General features: G+C 40.9%; 1 protein-coding gene across 2 annotated transcripts in view; it reads left to right on the forward strand.

Moving 5' to 3' along the window:
• Positions 1-16,988, forward strand: part of large1 (LARGE xylosyl- and glucuronyltransferase 1) — a 157,707-nt gene that overhangs the window by 106,065 nt on the left and 34,654 nt on the right. For both annotated transcript variants that reach the window (XM_051392030.1, XM_051392029.1), the window contains 3 exons: positions 4,147-4,251; positions 6,553-6,665; positions 10,658-10,783. In XM_051392030.1, coding sequence (XP_051247990.1) covers positions 4,147-4,251; positions 6,553-6,665; positions 10,658-10,783 — 344 coding nt within the window. The remainder of the gene's footprint in view (positions 1-4,146; positions 4,252-6,552; positions 6,666-10,657; positions 10,784-16,988) is intronic.

A 16,988-nucleotide genomic window follows, 5' to 3' on the forward strand; every position in this document is an offset into this window, starting at 1 on the left:
GCCACAGCCGCCACAATAACGCAATGTCACTTCGGCACAATACAACTCCCAGTTATGGCCCAACCCTAGCATGGAGCATGTCAGGGACGTGGAAAACCAACCTCCACATGAACAATTTGTTACATAATCACTGTAAGAGATCTCTCAGCAGTCATCTGTTGAATGTGTCTCCTGATCAGATTGTTCATCAATGCTCCATGTGAGCTGCAGCAGGAGGATGAAATAGTGGAGTGAAGAGTGTATGTTGGGCCTGCTGACCTTGGCATTCATCTTTACTTATATCAGCACCACTGACTCAGCAGTAAAAACTCCCACTGATCTCCTGGTACATCTCCACAGCTAATTTAAGAACTGCTCACTCCCCCCTCAGCCGCCTGCATGCAGGGAAATAAATTGTGGATGGCCTGAGGTTTGCTGTGTGAGGGCTTTGCTATGTAGAAGATGCATACATACTATTATGTCCAACTCTGTAATACATTCTAACCAGACTTTAATTGCTAAATAGCGGGTATTGGCTTTAATCCTTCAGGGGCTCACAGGTCGGTAAATTACAGGATCAATAGCAACTAAACAGTGTAATGTGAATGAATCTGTTTTGAAGATTAAAAAAGCTGATGCACTGGCTGTGGCTTACAGCTTTGTTTGAATATAGAGAACAGTGTCAGGAATCATCATTTTTGATAGGATATTTTCTTTGAGATATTATTCTGGACCAGAGCCCTTCCTTCTTTTCCTTCTTTCTTTTTAAACAGGGTAAAGCTGTATTGATTTTGTTTCCTTTTTCTTGCCGGTCATGGCTCTCTGACTTGGAAACCTAGTATTTGACTGTTTTTTTTGTTTGTTTTTTGAGAAAGCCGATTGTTGAGGCTTCACGGTCAGTTGCTCATCAGTTTTTCTCATTGTGGATGTTGGGATTTAGTCAAAGATTTTTGTAAGAAAGGTAGGTCTTTTGCCAGTCTGGAACATAAACAATGACAGTGATATTGATAGGAAAGAAGAGCTGTTTAATGTTTTGGCTTTTTTATTGTTTTGGGGTTTTAAAACTTGATGGTTTAAAGTTGGGGTCTCAAACTCAAATTGGCTTGTGGCCACTACTGGTATTGTCATTGCATGGGAGGGCCACTATGTTCAAGTACTACAAGAAAGAGCAATATTCAAAAAATATTTCCAACAGTAACAAAAGAAATGTAGACAGCAGTTCCTATATATTTTTGTATGATCATTTTATATTTCCTTGATTGATGATTGAAGACTTGTTCACAGAAAATCTGCTATCTTCTTCAGGAAAATGGCCCCCAGGCTGGCAGTTTAAGACCCCTGGTTTGAAGTTTAATACTCCTATTAAGAATGTATGAAAATCACTTTGTGTAATGTGAAATGTGTTATTGCTTATAGTGACAAACCCACAGAAAATTGCATCTCTCACTATTCAGCCATGTTCAACCGCCATGTTTTCTACAGTAGCCCAGAACGGTCCCCATAGTCCCTTCTACAAACTTGGAAGGGTTGGGTGAGGTGAAGGGGTCGTAATCTGCAACTACACCACTAGATGCCACTACATCTTACACACTGGTCTAGAGGACTGCATTGGGATTGGGATTCTGCAATCCTGATGCAGATCTTGTGGGAGTGGGCAGGAGTGGTACCTTGCAGGGCTCTACAGTGGTTATTTAATTGTAATTAATCACATAGGTTTATTGCCTAATTGCAATAAAAATGAATAAAGGTATGGAGTTGAAGGATTTGCAGTACAATTTCCTTCCCACCACTGCCGACAATGAGATTCAACAGGCCCTTTTTTAAAGTAGAATCACCTGTGAGGTCTGTCCAAAAGGAGCAGTGTTTTGTCTTTTGAGCTGTAATTGTGCCGCTCAGTTGTCACCTTGATGGCAGATCCGTGTTCTTTGTTTTGCAGCCTTCCTAAAGGGGGCTGCCTGCTCTCTGCCGCCTGCTCCAATAAGCACTCATTAATCTTTCTTACAGCCTTCATTAAAGCTGCCACCGCTACACCCGTGCCCACTCTCCACGCTCATATCTCCTCCCTAATGCCCATCTCCTCGACCTTTATCTCTACCCAGCTTGGCTTTCATAATCTCTCGCCCCGAAGCCCACGTACATCCCCCTCCCCTCTCCCCTCTTCATCTCCTGGATCACTCTTTATTTCATCTCACCTGCTTTTCTGTCCTCTTTATACCTTTTGTCTGGTGGCTCAAAAACTTTAAATTCATATGAACTGAGTGTTGAATTCAATTTGCACCATCTCTGGTGGCGGCGGTGTGCCATTTGTGAAGTTGGCCGTTTAAGTTCTCTCCTGGTTTGTCATTGACTCAGACATAAAAGCCCACTTTATGAAGGGATTATGTTTCTGCTGGCTCTGTGTTGAACTAGTTGACCCTGAAGTGTCTGCCACTGATCCCCCTCCAACCTCTGTTTCTGTCTGCACACTATGCGAACCGTACGGAATTGAAAAACAGCAAGTTAGCCAAAGATCATGATTCTATTATGTCCTTATCTGTAGAAAAAAACAATGGCTACAAATAATGTTTTATCCTAAAATTGAATAACCATAAATTAAAGAGTGACATTTCAACTGCAGAAAGAACCAGGTTTTATGAAGAAGCCTCCTTGTTTTATGGTCCACTCCTGTGTTAATTTGCTTGGTAATTAGATCATTTATCTATTTCTAATAATTTCTTTGCATTTTTTTTTTTTAATGGTGTATGACGTTGGCATGACATTCAACAGCTTGTTGGGGCTGTTAACGCTCTCTGATAGACAAAGAGGCTGTTTCTGTGTTACCCTTTCTGTGGCATTTCTGTACCTCAGTTTGTTATTGTTTATTGGGCGGCATATACCCATATGTCTGTGATAAGTTGATATCAGACAAGTCTTGCCCTAGAAAATAGTGAGGTGAAAATGACACAACTTTGTTGTTGTGCTGTTGGAATTTGTCTTCTGGAAAATGTTATGCTGAATTTGTTATGCGTTAAGTGTAGCACAACTCTGAGTTTAATGCGTTCAGCTTGACAGACTCACTGAGAATGACTTCTCAATAACAAGGTAGCCAAGCCCTAAAGCATACCCTGCTTTATCATCTATTCTACTCTAAATAGGACCATAATCTACTAAATAAACATCATGCTGTTTGGAAGAAGACTGAAACTAGAGATTGAGACCATAAATTCATTAGGAAACTGTTCACTGAGCTAATAAATCAAGTCAGAAGACTGAATACTATAGGTCTTGTATTACAGCCAATGGAGCTTCCCCTGCTGGCCTTTACATAGAGTGAAGGTTTAAGACCAGACCGTATTAGGTCACATTCTGTGTGAATGGTTGACCCAAACACTGGAAAATATATATATATATATATAACTTTGCATATGGACATACCGGTATACTGTCCGTGTGCAGAAGATTACAGACTTTATTTTGATTTGATGTAATACCATATAATATGATATGATATACAGATCTGGATATAAATCTATAAACTTTTATACCTTTAAGGATACAGGTCCTTTTTGTCTAATAAAAAATCTTCAATTTAAACAATTTCAATGTTATGTTGTTATGTTCATGTTACCACAGCTAGTATGTAGCATTATGTTTACCATTAGGAATGTAATACATAGTTATATTCAATGTAAGTGTATTTATGTTCTGTCCTCTTATAGGACAACCCTTTTCCTCAAGGCTGATATAACTCTTTGATAAAACTATCTCGGATAGACGTCACATTTCCAAGTCCACATCCTTTTCTGGGCTGTGAATGTGTTTGAAAGTATGTGAAATTGTTCAAGAAAATTACCAGCCAGTGTGAGAGCAGACGGACCAGACTGATGGGAATGTGTACGCCAAAAGAAATAAATTACAATCTTTCATCATAAAATAAATCCATGAACATCACATATTAAATATATGCAGCATTAAAAGAAAATTCAAATGTTGGTTTTCTGAAAGGCCCCACATTACTTAAGCCTAAACCCCCAGGACACAGTAAGTAACTACAAAAAAAGTAAATACAATGAAGCGGATAATGAAATAAACTCTACAATGAATTGTGGTTAATTAAATGAAAGCTGCAGAGAAAAGAAATGGATGTAGAGAATGTGACAAAGCAGTAATGCTGTTTGCTGTGTTCAGGTCAGCAGGTTCTGGGTCTTGTGGAGAACCAGAGCGACTGGTACCTGGGGAACTTGTGGAAGAACCATCGACCTTGGCCGGCTCTGGGCAGGGGCTTCAACACTGGTGAGTACAGGGGGGCATGGCGTTAGCATGTATGGCTACGTTTCCCAGTTGCATACTACACTTTGATTTTAAGCAGATTTTGAGTTTGTATGGTGAAAATAGTGACACATGTTTTATGTAAATTAATTATAGCAAAGTAACTCAGTATGCATGTAAAACAACACAGGTGTACCCACAGCTGCAAAATATCAAAACATCCAGGCAGGAATTCATAATAACTCTAATAGAAATATCCAATCTGCTCGCTGATGGCTGTTGTTGTGATGTTGGTCATTTAGAGGCATCAATATTGAAACTGTTTCATAACTAGTTAAAAACTCCTTGTAGTACTTTTAAAGGTCCAGTGTGTAACATTTAGTAGGATCTATTGTCAGAAATGGAATATAATATTCATAGGTATGTTTTCATTAGTGTATAATCACCTGTAAATAAGAATAATTGTGTCTTTCTTACCTTAGAATGAGCTGTTTATATCGACAGACACCGTGGGTCCGCCATGTTGAATCGCCATCTTTTTACAGTAGCCCACTAGAATAGATAGGAGTATTTGCATTTTTGGCATGTCTTGCGGCCACCGTAGTTTCTCCTTTGTCCTTAGAAGGGGAGGGTGAAGTGAGGAAGTTGCAATCTACAACGTCACCAGTAGATGCCACTAAGTCTTACACACTGGTTCTTTAAACATACTTAGAAGTCGTATTTTGCCAGTGCATTTTTGCCCACTTCCACACCAAATTTGGGATCAATCAGAGCTTGCATTATGAAAATTACATTAGGTCAGGTGTATCATCTCCCATTCCGCCTGGCTTTATTTTGTATTTATTTTATTTATGGGATGTGCCACAATATCTGTCAATTAAACCACTTTTTATACAAAAATCTATTTCATATATGAGAGAATAGATGTTGTTGTGCTTTGTTCTACTTCTGGTATGGCATATTTCAAGGACTATACTTTTGAGGTTCTTCCTTATAGCCTGTGCACCGATGAACAGCATCAGGAGCCATTTGGGGTTTAGTATCTTGCTCAAGGACACTTGGACATACAGCAGGGATCGAACCACAAACTGATTAGTGGACGACAGGCTCTACCTCTTGAGCCACAGCCGCCCTGTATATAATTCATATGCAGTATTGAATTAATTAATTACTTATAATTTGTATTTTGATTGAGCGCTCTCTGTGATTATAATTTGATGTTGTTATTCAACCCATCCAAGGTTATTTTCATTTACCATCTGTAACAGGAAAATGTTTGATTACTGTCCAAGTGTTTTTATTTTCTGTCTTCCTTTTTTCTTCTGAGAACTTCAGTCTCCAGCATTTCAAAGCCAGTGGAAGAAGCAGTGAGGTAGTTTCATCTGCATCGGCATTGATGAAATATGCAGGTGTTCACTAGGCTTGTTAAAAGTTGTCTGGAAAAACATTTTCAATAAAGAGCGTGGTGTAATTTCACAAAGCAGCTGATAGTGGAATTGATTTGATTCCATTACACCTTGTTATTATTTTCCACTGCCTATATATTTTTTTCAGCTAGGTCTTTTCCTGTAGGAGACTTACAGCTCTCTCTGTGCTGTGTGGAGCAGGGGGATAACCATTCTATTAACCCCTAATAACCCAAAACAAACAGCACGACCCGCTGCAGCAGCTCTGTGAATTTCACAGCACACACATATCAGTGGGAGCAGTGTAACACTCACCCCAACACGCCCGTGTCGTAAAAAGGTTTAGTGTTCTGCTCTTAAACGTCCTGTCAGTGTGACCAAACAGCCGATCTCAGGAACAGAAAAGCGTGTGTTGCATTTACACAGAACAGCAATTTGACAGAAAGCCTGCAGTTCAGCTGCGGCTGGTCGGCTTTGTGGCGGTGGCCGTGGCAACAGATGGAGCACAGCGGGGTGTGAAAGATGCTTTGTTTGTTCCTATCTGGAAAAAAAAATATGCACCATGTCTCTCCCTCTGAAAATTGGCTGTTTGATTTTATTTGTAGCAGCCAGGAAGATTTCTTTTATTAGCCAGGGAACTGAGAGGAAGAAGAAGTTTTTTCCTATTGGTTGGTTGGAGAAAGTTAGCAGAAAAGAAACACACAAGCTTCTAAGAATGATTTGTGTTTCGAGGAGGATTTTAACATGTTTTCTCCATCCAGTGCCAGTCTGTCTTTAAGCTTAACGTCTACAGCTTTATCTCAGAAAACACAAGGCTGTGATTCAGAGCCTCATGATGGGACTTTATCACCTTTACCAGACTGCTAGATACTAATCTCTCTGTCTCTAAAGCTACCATATCTCTCTCTCTGCTTTCTAGGGGTGATTTTGCTTCTCCTGGATCGTCTACGGAAGCTGAGATGGGAGCAGATGTGGAGGCTGACTGCAGAGAGGGAACTAATGAGCATGCTGTCCACCTCCTTGGCAGACCAGGTAACACACACACACACACACACACATATCCTCACAGCCCAGCCATGCAAACTTGCCACCCATTGGCAAAAAAATGCCATTTTACATGGGCAAACCATAAAAACACTTGTACTGGTTGCTCCATTTTCTTCACCTAACTGCAATTTCTGCAGATGACAGGTCTTGTTTTGCCATATCTAAAATCGAGTCGGAGTAGGGTTCCAAAGACATTTCAACCCTTCGTGAAGCAACTCTGGCACTTTGGAAATTTGCTGTTCTTGTCTTGTCTAGTGTTTAGACCACATCCAGACACAGAATATATAAAAGCACTTATTTCCTTTTTTTTTTAAAGCCCTGTCACAACAAACTGCCAAAAAGCGAGCAAACAGTGACACTAAACACACCGCACCAACTGCAGCAAACTGTTAACTAGCATGTTGCAAACATGCGCCTGCACGAGAGGCAATAACTCTCCATACTATACAGGTGGTGGTAGTCTGCATTCTTCTTTCAAAAAAGAACTCTGGAAGACCTAGGACTGCGAATATAAACAAAAGCAGCCCTATGGTTGTAGGTTTGCCTGCTCTCACTTTATTTATAGAAGTAGATCAGCTGCTTGTTGTTAAAATATCAGTGTATTTGAGTGATCACATGAGATGGAGTTGAAAAATAAGACCATCCGAACTCAAAGCCACAGACGGCGGTCACCAAGCCCCAAACGGCACAGAAGACACCGCAAAACTATTGTAGGGCAAGAGACCCTCACCGACGGCCCCTGTGGGCTAGGACCTTTATACAAAATACATAATATAAATCACCCATTCAACCACATCGAAAATTTTGCTCATCCATTTTTGACCACAAAAAACTGACACTAGAATACACAGTACCAACTGTAGCGAACAGCTGACTAGCATGTAGCGTACATGCACCTGCACGAGAGGTAATAACTCTCTATTTTCCATAAAAATATTATTTTTTTTAAAGCAAAACTTAAATAAAATGTTGTTAGTAATACACATTTCTGAAAAGAAAATCAAACAACCAAAAGATACACTGACCCATTATAAACTGTTGCAAGCCCTGTTATTTTCGGCCACTGCTAACTGGAATTCTCCTGTTAAACTAAGCTACAGTATGCTTCAAACAAACTACTTTGTACAATGTTTCATCCAAACACTTCTAAAGTGTTTCTGCCTGTTCTGGACACATTGGAAGCTGGGTGAAAAACCTGCCGTCCTAGCCTCCCTGATCTCTCTCCAAGAACTCTTTGCCTTGTGTGTTTCATTGTAGTGTTGGCCCCATGAATCATACAAATGGGGATAACGGCACATACTTTGAGATAGTCTCTCTTCAAAGGCATTCATGGTGTTTGACTTGCTTCTGCACACGAAAACTGACAGAGGTAGTTGTGTGAAGAATGGAAAAGAGACTTCAAACCCTGCATAGTTTCTCAGCTCCACACACCTGAGTAAAAGTGGTTGTGCTCGTCATATTGTCGGTTATGGAAGGTCAGAACTGTCAGTGGTAGCCCCCCCAACCAGAAAGGAATGGGGGCAGGAGGTTACGGACAGTCTGCCAAGCACTGTGTTTGAAACATACAGTATTGACTGCTTAATGTTACCTTGTCCAAGTAAGCTCACTATTTTTATTTTGCCCACCAACAATGCTATTTTTTGAACAGCAGTGAAGCGCACTTCTCCTCTGTTGTGTTTCAGTGGGATGCAAGTGACTTGCTTGAGAAAGTGAGCAGGGTTTAGACATCTCCCTTGAACTCTCTTTGTCATTCTCTTTTTGACAACTTTTTCTCTCACTTTTTCTGTGCATGAACGAGTGAAACACAATGCTTGAGAGTGACGGTTTGTTGTAGATGTGTGACGTGACGCACCACACGCCTGTCCACCATTGTGACCTACACACACTTACTTTCACGCTTCGCTCCACAAAGGACAAACTCCTTCCTGCTTTGACACTGAACGTTGGCAGTGGACATAAATGGTGATCTACAGCACCATCCAATGTGAGCGTGATTCCCACCGGTCTATTTGATATGTGTCAATTGATGTGACTTTGCAAGGTGCCCACAACAGCCTTCATTGAAAAAAAAAAAAAAAAACTACATATATCTGTGTCTCTATTTTTTATCTCAGAGTGCAACAGAACACTCCTTTTACAAAGCTGTAGAAAGGTTTGGTTCCAGGTATCAACCCTGTCTCCTAGAAATTGTGTTTGTGTATAACTACATTCTTTTCATAATTAAAGCTGCAAGCAGTGCTGTGGTCATGAAAATTTCACATAAATCAGATGATGATTGCCATACAAGGCTTACTTCCTGTTGCCAGTAGGTGGTGCTATGACTGTGACTGAATAATGCTATGTAGACATGTTCAGACATCATATGTTAAGTTTGAAAGATTAGACAAAGTACACTGAAGTTACAACAAATTCCTGTTAATGAAGTCCAAACTCGTCACCACGCCACAGACACGCCCCCTGGCATGAACTTTTCATCATCGTGGTCTTTAGATTGCATAAAATAAAACCCACAAAAACAACATTTCCTTATTATGTTAATAGAAAATGTAATTCGGTCAGCATTACATTTCAACAAACTATACTACCACTGTATATAAACGTCATTTCAAGGAGACAGGGCTGCAGGTATTGCACCATTTTCATCCCACTTGAGCATACAGGTATCCTCCTGAAGGTCATAAATAGGTGTTATCTTAAACCGTGCAGTGTTCTGTTATCTACCATAGTAAGGGCAGACACTCAGACCTTGGTGCAGGGTCTCTCCGTTATCTCGGAGCTATTCAGAGCTCATCTAAATGAGAGGTGCATTTATGAGATTTTAATTAAACCTTCATTAAGTAAAGTCCCGCAAGGTATGCAGTTTGTAAAATGAAAGGGGCTTTGGAAATCGTTTGAGCATTCCATCTGCCTTCTGCTGTATAAGCTCCAATCAACTGTCAGCCCCCTTTATTGCAGCATTCATTATGTGGCTATAGAGTTTTTATGTGTCCCATTAGGAAACTAGAGTCTGTCACCGAGACTCTCTTCTTGTGAATCCACAAAGATCTCAAAGTCAAAAAAGTCTCTCCGACCAAGGTACATTTCCTCAAAGCAATTCCAAGTGTTCAGCTTTATAAGTGTGATTACACATACATTAGTTATTAACCTGAACATCTGGAGGAACACAAAACTCTAACAAGACAGAAGAGGCAGGACTGCTATACTGGCCCCACAGCAGTAACATCTGGAGATAATGTGTTACAGTAATTCTTCCTTCCTCTGCTGCTAGTGGTGGTGATGAAATTATTCCTGTACCCATAGGACCATACATGAGATCAACCATCACAGAGTCTTTAATTGGACCGATGCAAAAATTTAGGGCACAGTCACACATACGCAATATCAACATATCATCATATCGACAAATATTCATCTCCCGTTCATGTCCATTCTATGTGAGGGAAAGTGCGGAACCTTTTAGTGGCAAAGCAGATTTCCATCTCAACTTTGTGTGGAGTGAACACTGGTGAATTGTGACCGGTGAAGTCGCAGTCTCAACCAATCAACTTCCTCGTGTTATCATCATAACATCGTAACATCATTCAAAGTGGACAGAAACAAAATAAATCTTACCTAAACTGTCTCTCCAACAATGACCAACTCTGCTTTTGTGGAAATAAATCCTTAATTCAAAGACATAGATGATTGTTTTAAAGAATCATTTAAAAAATTATAATAAAATATAAATATTTTTTATTTGAGAAAGTGTGTTAGTTTTGCTGTTTTTAGTACGCATTGTTTTACTGTGCTCATTAAAGTGGTTTTCAGTTCAGAATCCATGCAATAAGCAGGGTACGATGTAATACAGCTTTGTGTGGTCATCTATTAAACAGCTAGAAGAGTCAGAGTAGACTGTGTGTTGCAGGCCTTTAGATGACATAAGGCAACGCATAAGGCTCAGTATGTGTGTATGTGTGTGTGTGTGTGTGTTACTGCAGGACATCTTCAACGCTGTGATCAAACAGAACCCGTTCCTGGTTCACCAGCTGCCCTGCTTCTGGAACGTCCAGCTGTCCGACCACACCCGCTCTGAGAAGTGCTACAAAGACGTGTCAGACCTCAAGGTGAGACCCCGCCATCCCCACTGCGCTCACACTCAGTCACTTCAGACATACAAGACGTGACCTGCATTAATCAAGAGTCTCAAGCAAGCCCCGAACTCAAAGCGACAGACATTTGGTTCTACTTCAGGCACAGTAAAAACGCTGTGGATTGTGTTAACCTTGAAAAAGCATTCTCTCTTCAGTAGATGTGCAGAGCTGTCAGAGCCTGTTGGTAGATCCCAGTAGGTGGACAATGATAGAGCATCAGTGGTGGAGGTGTTCAGATCATTTACTTAAGTGGAGGTACTAATACCACACTGTTAAAATACTCTCTTCCTTAAAGACAATGCACAATACATGTATTGTACCAGATATAGCTTAAAGCTCATTTTCATCCGTAGTCCCTGGGGAGGCCACCAGAGATGTTTACAAGTCTTTTTTTGCAAGTCCAAGTCAAGTCTGAAGTCTTTGGTCACGAGTCCAAGTCAAGTCTCTAAAAAATAAAAGTCATATGTCTCTTCTGGTTGTAATGAGCATTCTGTCATCTGCTGCTACTCGGTCTACTAAGAATACTGCACAGCTATATCTGAGAAATTCAAAGCATTTACTGTATTATTATCACTCCTTTATCTATTAGCATACAGTATCAGTACTGATTAGTTGATGAGATCCTGTATTATGGATTCAGTAATGGCCTTCTGCCTGGGATGGCCCTGGCTGTATATCTGCACACCTGGTTTTGTTAATAAAGAGTCAAGGCTGCTCTGTCCCTCTGCACTGCCACTGGCCACATTTTTCGCTCTGTTGAATTCAGAAAACCTGTAGATGAACAACATGGAAAATTAGGCTGTTATTTATAGTAATAAGATCTGGATGATATAGCTAACATTTTTATGTGTAGCAAAACACATCTGGAACCACATGTTTCTGAGAGAAGAACTGGATCTGAACTAATGTTGCAAGCTATATATCGATCTTTTATTTCTGATTATAGAGAGGGTTGCTAAAAAAAGATATAGACTAACTCAGGGTAACAGGAAAATATTGCTATTTCCTCAGGCCATTAGACTCCTGAACCAGAACTCAACTTGACCACTCCCCCCACCACCAGGACTCAGCCTGACACACACACATACACACACCCTTGCACATATTTTCATTTCTGATTACATTATTTTGATTATATTTAATTACATTATTTACATCATATTAGTTTGTTTTTTACATCATGTCAACACCACTCAATGCAAACAAGTGTGACAAGCAAACTAACATTCACTCATCTATTCAAATATTCAGTTACAAAGCTAGTAGCAAGCTAAATGAACGTTACATAGCTGATGCTGAGCTAACCGTCCATATGCGCTAAAGTGACTGATCTATTCGGGTGAGTTTTCAGGTGCCTGATAAAATTTGATGTGGTGGATCCAGCATCCTTGATTCGGGTACTGCAGACTTTGCAGTCAGCGCTCCTTTTGTTGGTGCCGTCCTGTTTGAAGATTTTATAACCAAATGTAGTCACAAATGGTACAGCAGCAGCTGCAGGTGTGCTGCCGGTCGCCATAGTCGTCATCCGAGGTACTAGTGTGTGAGGCTGTGAGGCGTGCACCCAATGCGTAATATGGTTACCATGGTTACCATGAAACAAAGGAAGGAATCACATTAATCTCGTCAGACGTTTCAGAGTTTCCTCAATATCAATACGCCAAAAAAGAAAACATAATGATTGTTCACGAGTTCCAAAACATGAGTCCGAGTCGAGTCCGAAGTCTTTTGAGCACGAGTCCAAGTCAAGTCTGAAGTCTCTGTGTGTGCGACTTAAGTACGACTCGAGTCCGAGTTGCAAACTCGAGTCCCCATCTCTGGAGGCCACTAGTGCTAAGATAAAAGAAAATTCTTCAGTAAATCTGTCATTGAAAATGTTAGTGGGTCATCCACTAATCGGAAGGTTGTTGGTTTGACCCCTGGCTCCTCCTGCCACATGTCGAAGTATCCTTGAGCAAGATACTGAACCCCGAATTGCTCCATGCTGGCACGTAATGCAAATGCACTTTGAGTGGTCAGAAGACTAGAAAGGCGCTGTACAAGTACAGGTCCATTTACCATTTACCATTATTATGACTCTTGCATTAATGTGAAAGATTTGATTTTACTGTTGTAGTTGGTTGACTGTTTTGTATAGAACCAGAACTAATGATTATGTTCATTATGTATTTATCTGCTGATTTATGTTTTCCATAATTGATTGATGTTTTGCTTTGTAAAAATTCTGAAAATAGTGAGAAATGGCGTCACAATTACCCAGAGCCCAAAGTGACACGTTCACAGTGCTTGTTTTGTCCAACCAACAGTCCAAACCTCAGAATTATTACAAATACATTCAAATTAATACAATCCAATCCAATCCAACTTTATTTGTTAAGCACTTTGGTCAACTTTGGTTGTTTTTAAAGTGCTGTACAGGAGAATAAATAAGACATCATAAATGTAAACAGTGATGGTGATGATGAAGACCACTGTGAGGAACATAGACAGTGATGGCAATAACACTGGAAAGTTCCCGTGGCAAATAACATGGACGAAGTCCGACGGCGACGAGCTCGATGTCCGGGCTGCAGACGCTCTTTCACACAGACGTGCCCGGCGTTACACCACCTGTTGTTTATGAGCACGGACAGTCCCCCTCCTTTCTTCATGCCGGTCGCGGTGGTGTCCCTGTCTGCTCGAACCGTCTGGAAGCCGGGAATGGTGACGTTGGAGTCCGGTATCTGTTCGTGTAGCCACGTTTGTAGGGTTTAAAGCTCCTCTTCTTCATCCTCCGTTTAACCCCCGCTCTGCAGCCTCGCCGTCTCCTCAGCTCCTCCGGTATGGAGGGTCTCTCTCCAGTCAGGATGCTCGGGGGCCTCAGGGCGATCATCTGGTCGCGGGTGTAAAACAATGCGACTCGCCGTCGCCATGGAGACCCGTGCAAACAAAAAATAAAAAGTGCTCAAAAACGCCAAAAAAGTATTTAGGCGACGTGAACAAAGTAGTAAGAAAATAAGAAAACAGTAAAAAATAGCAAAAAACACAGGCTAAAGACACTGAAAACACACTAAAACTACAACAATGATAGGAGCTGCCATGACAGTCCAATCATCCAAAGGAAATCCAGCAAATCATCATATTTGAGAAGTTTGATCCATTAAATGTTTTCGCTTAAAAATGGCTAAATAATTATTAAAATGGTTGCAGATTAATTTTCTGTCAATGGATTATTCAACAAATTTGTTTCAGTTGTACGTCGGTGTTAGTATGTTTCATGTGCAAAAATCTTAATTAGTAAAGTAACTCAGGCTGTTAAATAAATGTAGTAGTAGTAAGTAAAAAAGTACAATATTTCCCACTGAGATTTAGAGGAGTAGAAGTAAAAAGTAGCATGAGAAGAAAATACTAGGGCTGTCCCTGACTGAAGATTTTCCTAGTCGACTAGCAGTCGTTAGATAAAGCCAATAGTCGACTAGTCGTAGCACGTTCATGATATAAACCTTTGATTATTTACATATATATTTTAACAGCTGTCTGTTAAACGCTAACAGAAAAAGCTGTAATGACTGTGAGAACAACCAGCTAGGAGACTGAACATTTAGTTCATTTACCTCAACACAGCAGCCAGCCACAGCCAGTTAATAGGACTGCTAACTAGCCAATGGCAGCAGCTAGTACAGTTAGCACATGCAGTAAGGCCCATGCGACAGTCCCGTCGACCAGTCGCAGCTCCCATTTGATGCTGTTTTTGTTTTTCTGCAAATATCTGACATATGAAAAGTGAGTCGACTAAGACTCTTCTTGTCAACAGTTTACTCGACTATTAGGGAGTAGCCATAGAAAATACTGAAGTAAAGCACAAGTACCTGAAATTTGTAATCAAAGGTCCAGTGTGTAGGATTTAGTGGCATCTAGTGGTGTCCTTTACTTCACCTTCCTCTTCCCAGTGCAAAGGAGAAACTATGGTGGCTGTGAAACACACGAAAAATGAAACTAAAAACACCCCTATCTAGAGCCAGTGTTGATTTGTCAGTTCTGGGCTACTATATATATATATATATATAAAAAAATATATATATATATATATTTAAGGTACAATTCAAACTATTCTCATTTTCAGGTGATTATAAATTAATGAATGAATATCATGAATATTATATTTTATTTCTGAAAATAGATCCTCCTAAATGTTACACAGTGGACCTTTAAGTACAGTACTTGAGTAAATGTACTTGTACTAGTTACATTCCACCACTGTACAGCATGTATACATACAACGTATGTGTGGAAATACAGAATGTACAACAGAGATAGTGTTAATAGGCTTCATGCCCATCCATCAGATAACACACTCTTCCAATTTCAGCTGTTTTTCAAATGTGGTAAAGCATCTAGATTAGTGATTATTCTCCCTGACAGCCAGCCATCTGTACAGATTTGGTTTGCTCTTTTTCCACCTCAAAGCTCCAGCACCAATCATGTTCAATAATGCCTGTAGGTTTTTCTTTTTTATTTTAATGGCTTTGTCAGTGTCTCATTTAATATCATTGCTCTGAGCATGAATTAGGATGCCTTTTCAAATGGGTTGATATGAAAAAATATTAACAGCTAAGTGGTTCTGGATGGGTGATCCTTGATGTCAAATTGCCCAAGCAGACATGAGCATACCAACAGCCAAACCATGTAATAAATTATTGTTGTAGACACATTTACATTCAAAGATTCAAAAGGTTTATTATCATATGTACAGTATAAACACAAGGCTAGTACGCACAATGAAAATCTTACTTTGCCCGACTCCCTGAGGTAACACACAAGTAGAACAGTAAGAAAATATATCAAAATAAAATATTTCAAAAGATTTCAATATAAAAATTTGTTGTACTGTTTAAGAGTCTGATGGCCTGGGGGTAGAAACTGTTAGAGAGTATTTTTGTCCTTGCTTTCACACTCCTGTAGCGCCTCCCTGATGGCAGGAGTGTAAAGAGAGTAAAGTTGTGGGTGGGAATTGTCCTTTATGATTTTGTGGGCCCTCCTGATGACCCTGGTTGTGTAGATGTCCTGTAGTGATGGGAAGGCTGCTCCAGAGATGAATTGTGCAGTTTTTATTACATGCTGGAGAGCCTTCCTGTCCTGCACAGTGCAGCTGCCATGCCACACTGTAACTGAGCTGGTGATGATGCTCTCGACTGTACATCTATAGAAGTTGCTGAGGATCTTGGTCGAATTTGCTCAGCCTTCTTCGGAAGTATAGTCTCTGCTGGGCTTTCTTCAGGAGCTGGTGGGTGTGGTGAGACCAGGTGAGGTCCTCGCTGATGTGGGTTCCGAGGAATTTAAAGGTTTTCACCCTCTCTACCTCTGTCTCACCAATGTACAGTGGGGTGTGCTGTTCCCTCCTCCCCCTCCTAGGATCACTAATCATCTCCTTTGTCTTGGTTGTGTTCAATGAGAGATTATTTTCCTGACACCAGGCCACCAGTCCTGCCAACTCTCTTCTGTATGCCGTCTCCTCCCCACCACTGATCAGTCCCATGACAGTAGTGTCGTCTGCAAACTTTATCATGCAGGTGTTGGTCTGGGAGGACACAGTCATAGGTAAACAGGGTGTAGAGCAACGGACTTAGCACGCAGCCCTGGGGGGTCCCTGTGCTCACAGCTCTGATGCCTGTGGTCCGGTTCCCAACTCTGACTGATTGGGGTCTATCTGTGAGGAAGTTCAGCACCCAGTTACAGAGGGAGGGTGTCAGTCCAAGGGTGAGGAGGTTTTGAGAGAGCCTTAATGTTATGACCGTGTTGAATGCTGAGCTGTAGTCAATGAAAAGCATTCTTACATACGTGTCCTTGCCCTCTAAGTGTGTGAGGGAAGTGTGGATGGCAGCATTGACAGCATCGTCTGTTGAACGATTCTGTCTGTACGCAAACTGTAAGGGGTCCAAGGTGGCCAGGATGTTTTTTTTAATGTGTGTCATGACTATCTTTTCAAAACACTTCATCACAATTGGAGTGAGTGCAACAGGTCAATAGTCCTTAAGACAGGTCACAGTGTCCTTTTTTGGGAGGGGCACGATGGTGGTGGCCTTAAAGCAGGTGGGGACCGAGGCCTGAGCGAGGGACAGGTTGTAGATGTCTGTCAACACCTCCGTCAGCTCTGATGAACAAACCCTGAGTGCACGCCCAGGGATGTTATCTGGGCCAGCTG

Source organism: Dicentrarchus labrax, unplaced genomic scaffold (genome assembly GCF_905237075.1).
Source record: "Dicentrarchus labrax unplaced genomic scaffold, dlabrax2021, whole genome shotgun sequence".
Taxonomy (NCBI): domain Eukaryota; kingdom Metazoa; phylum Chordata; class Actinopteri; family Moronidae; genus Dicentrarchus; species Dicentrarchus labrax.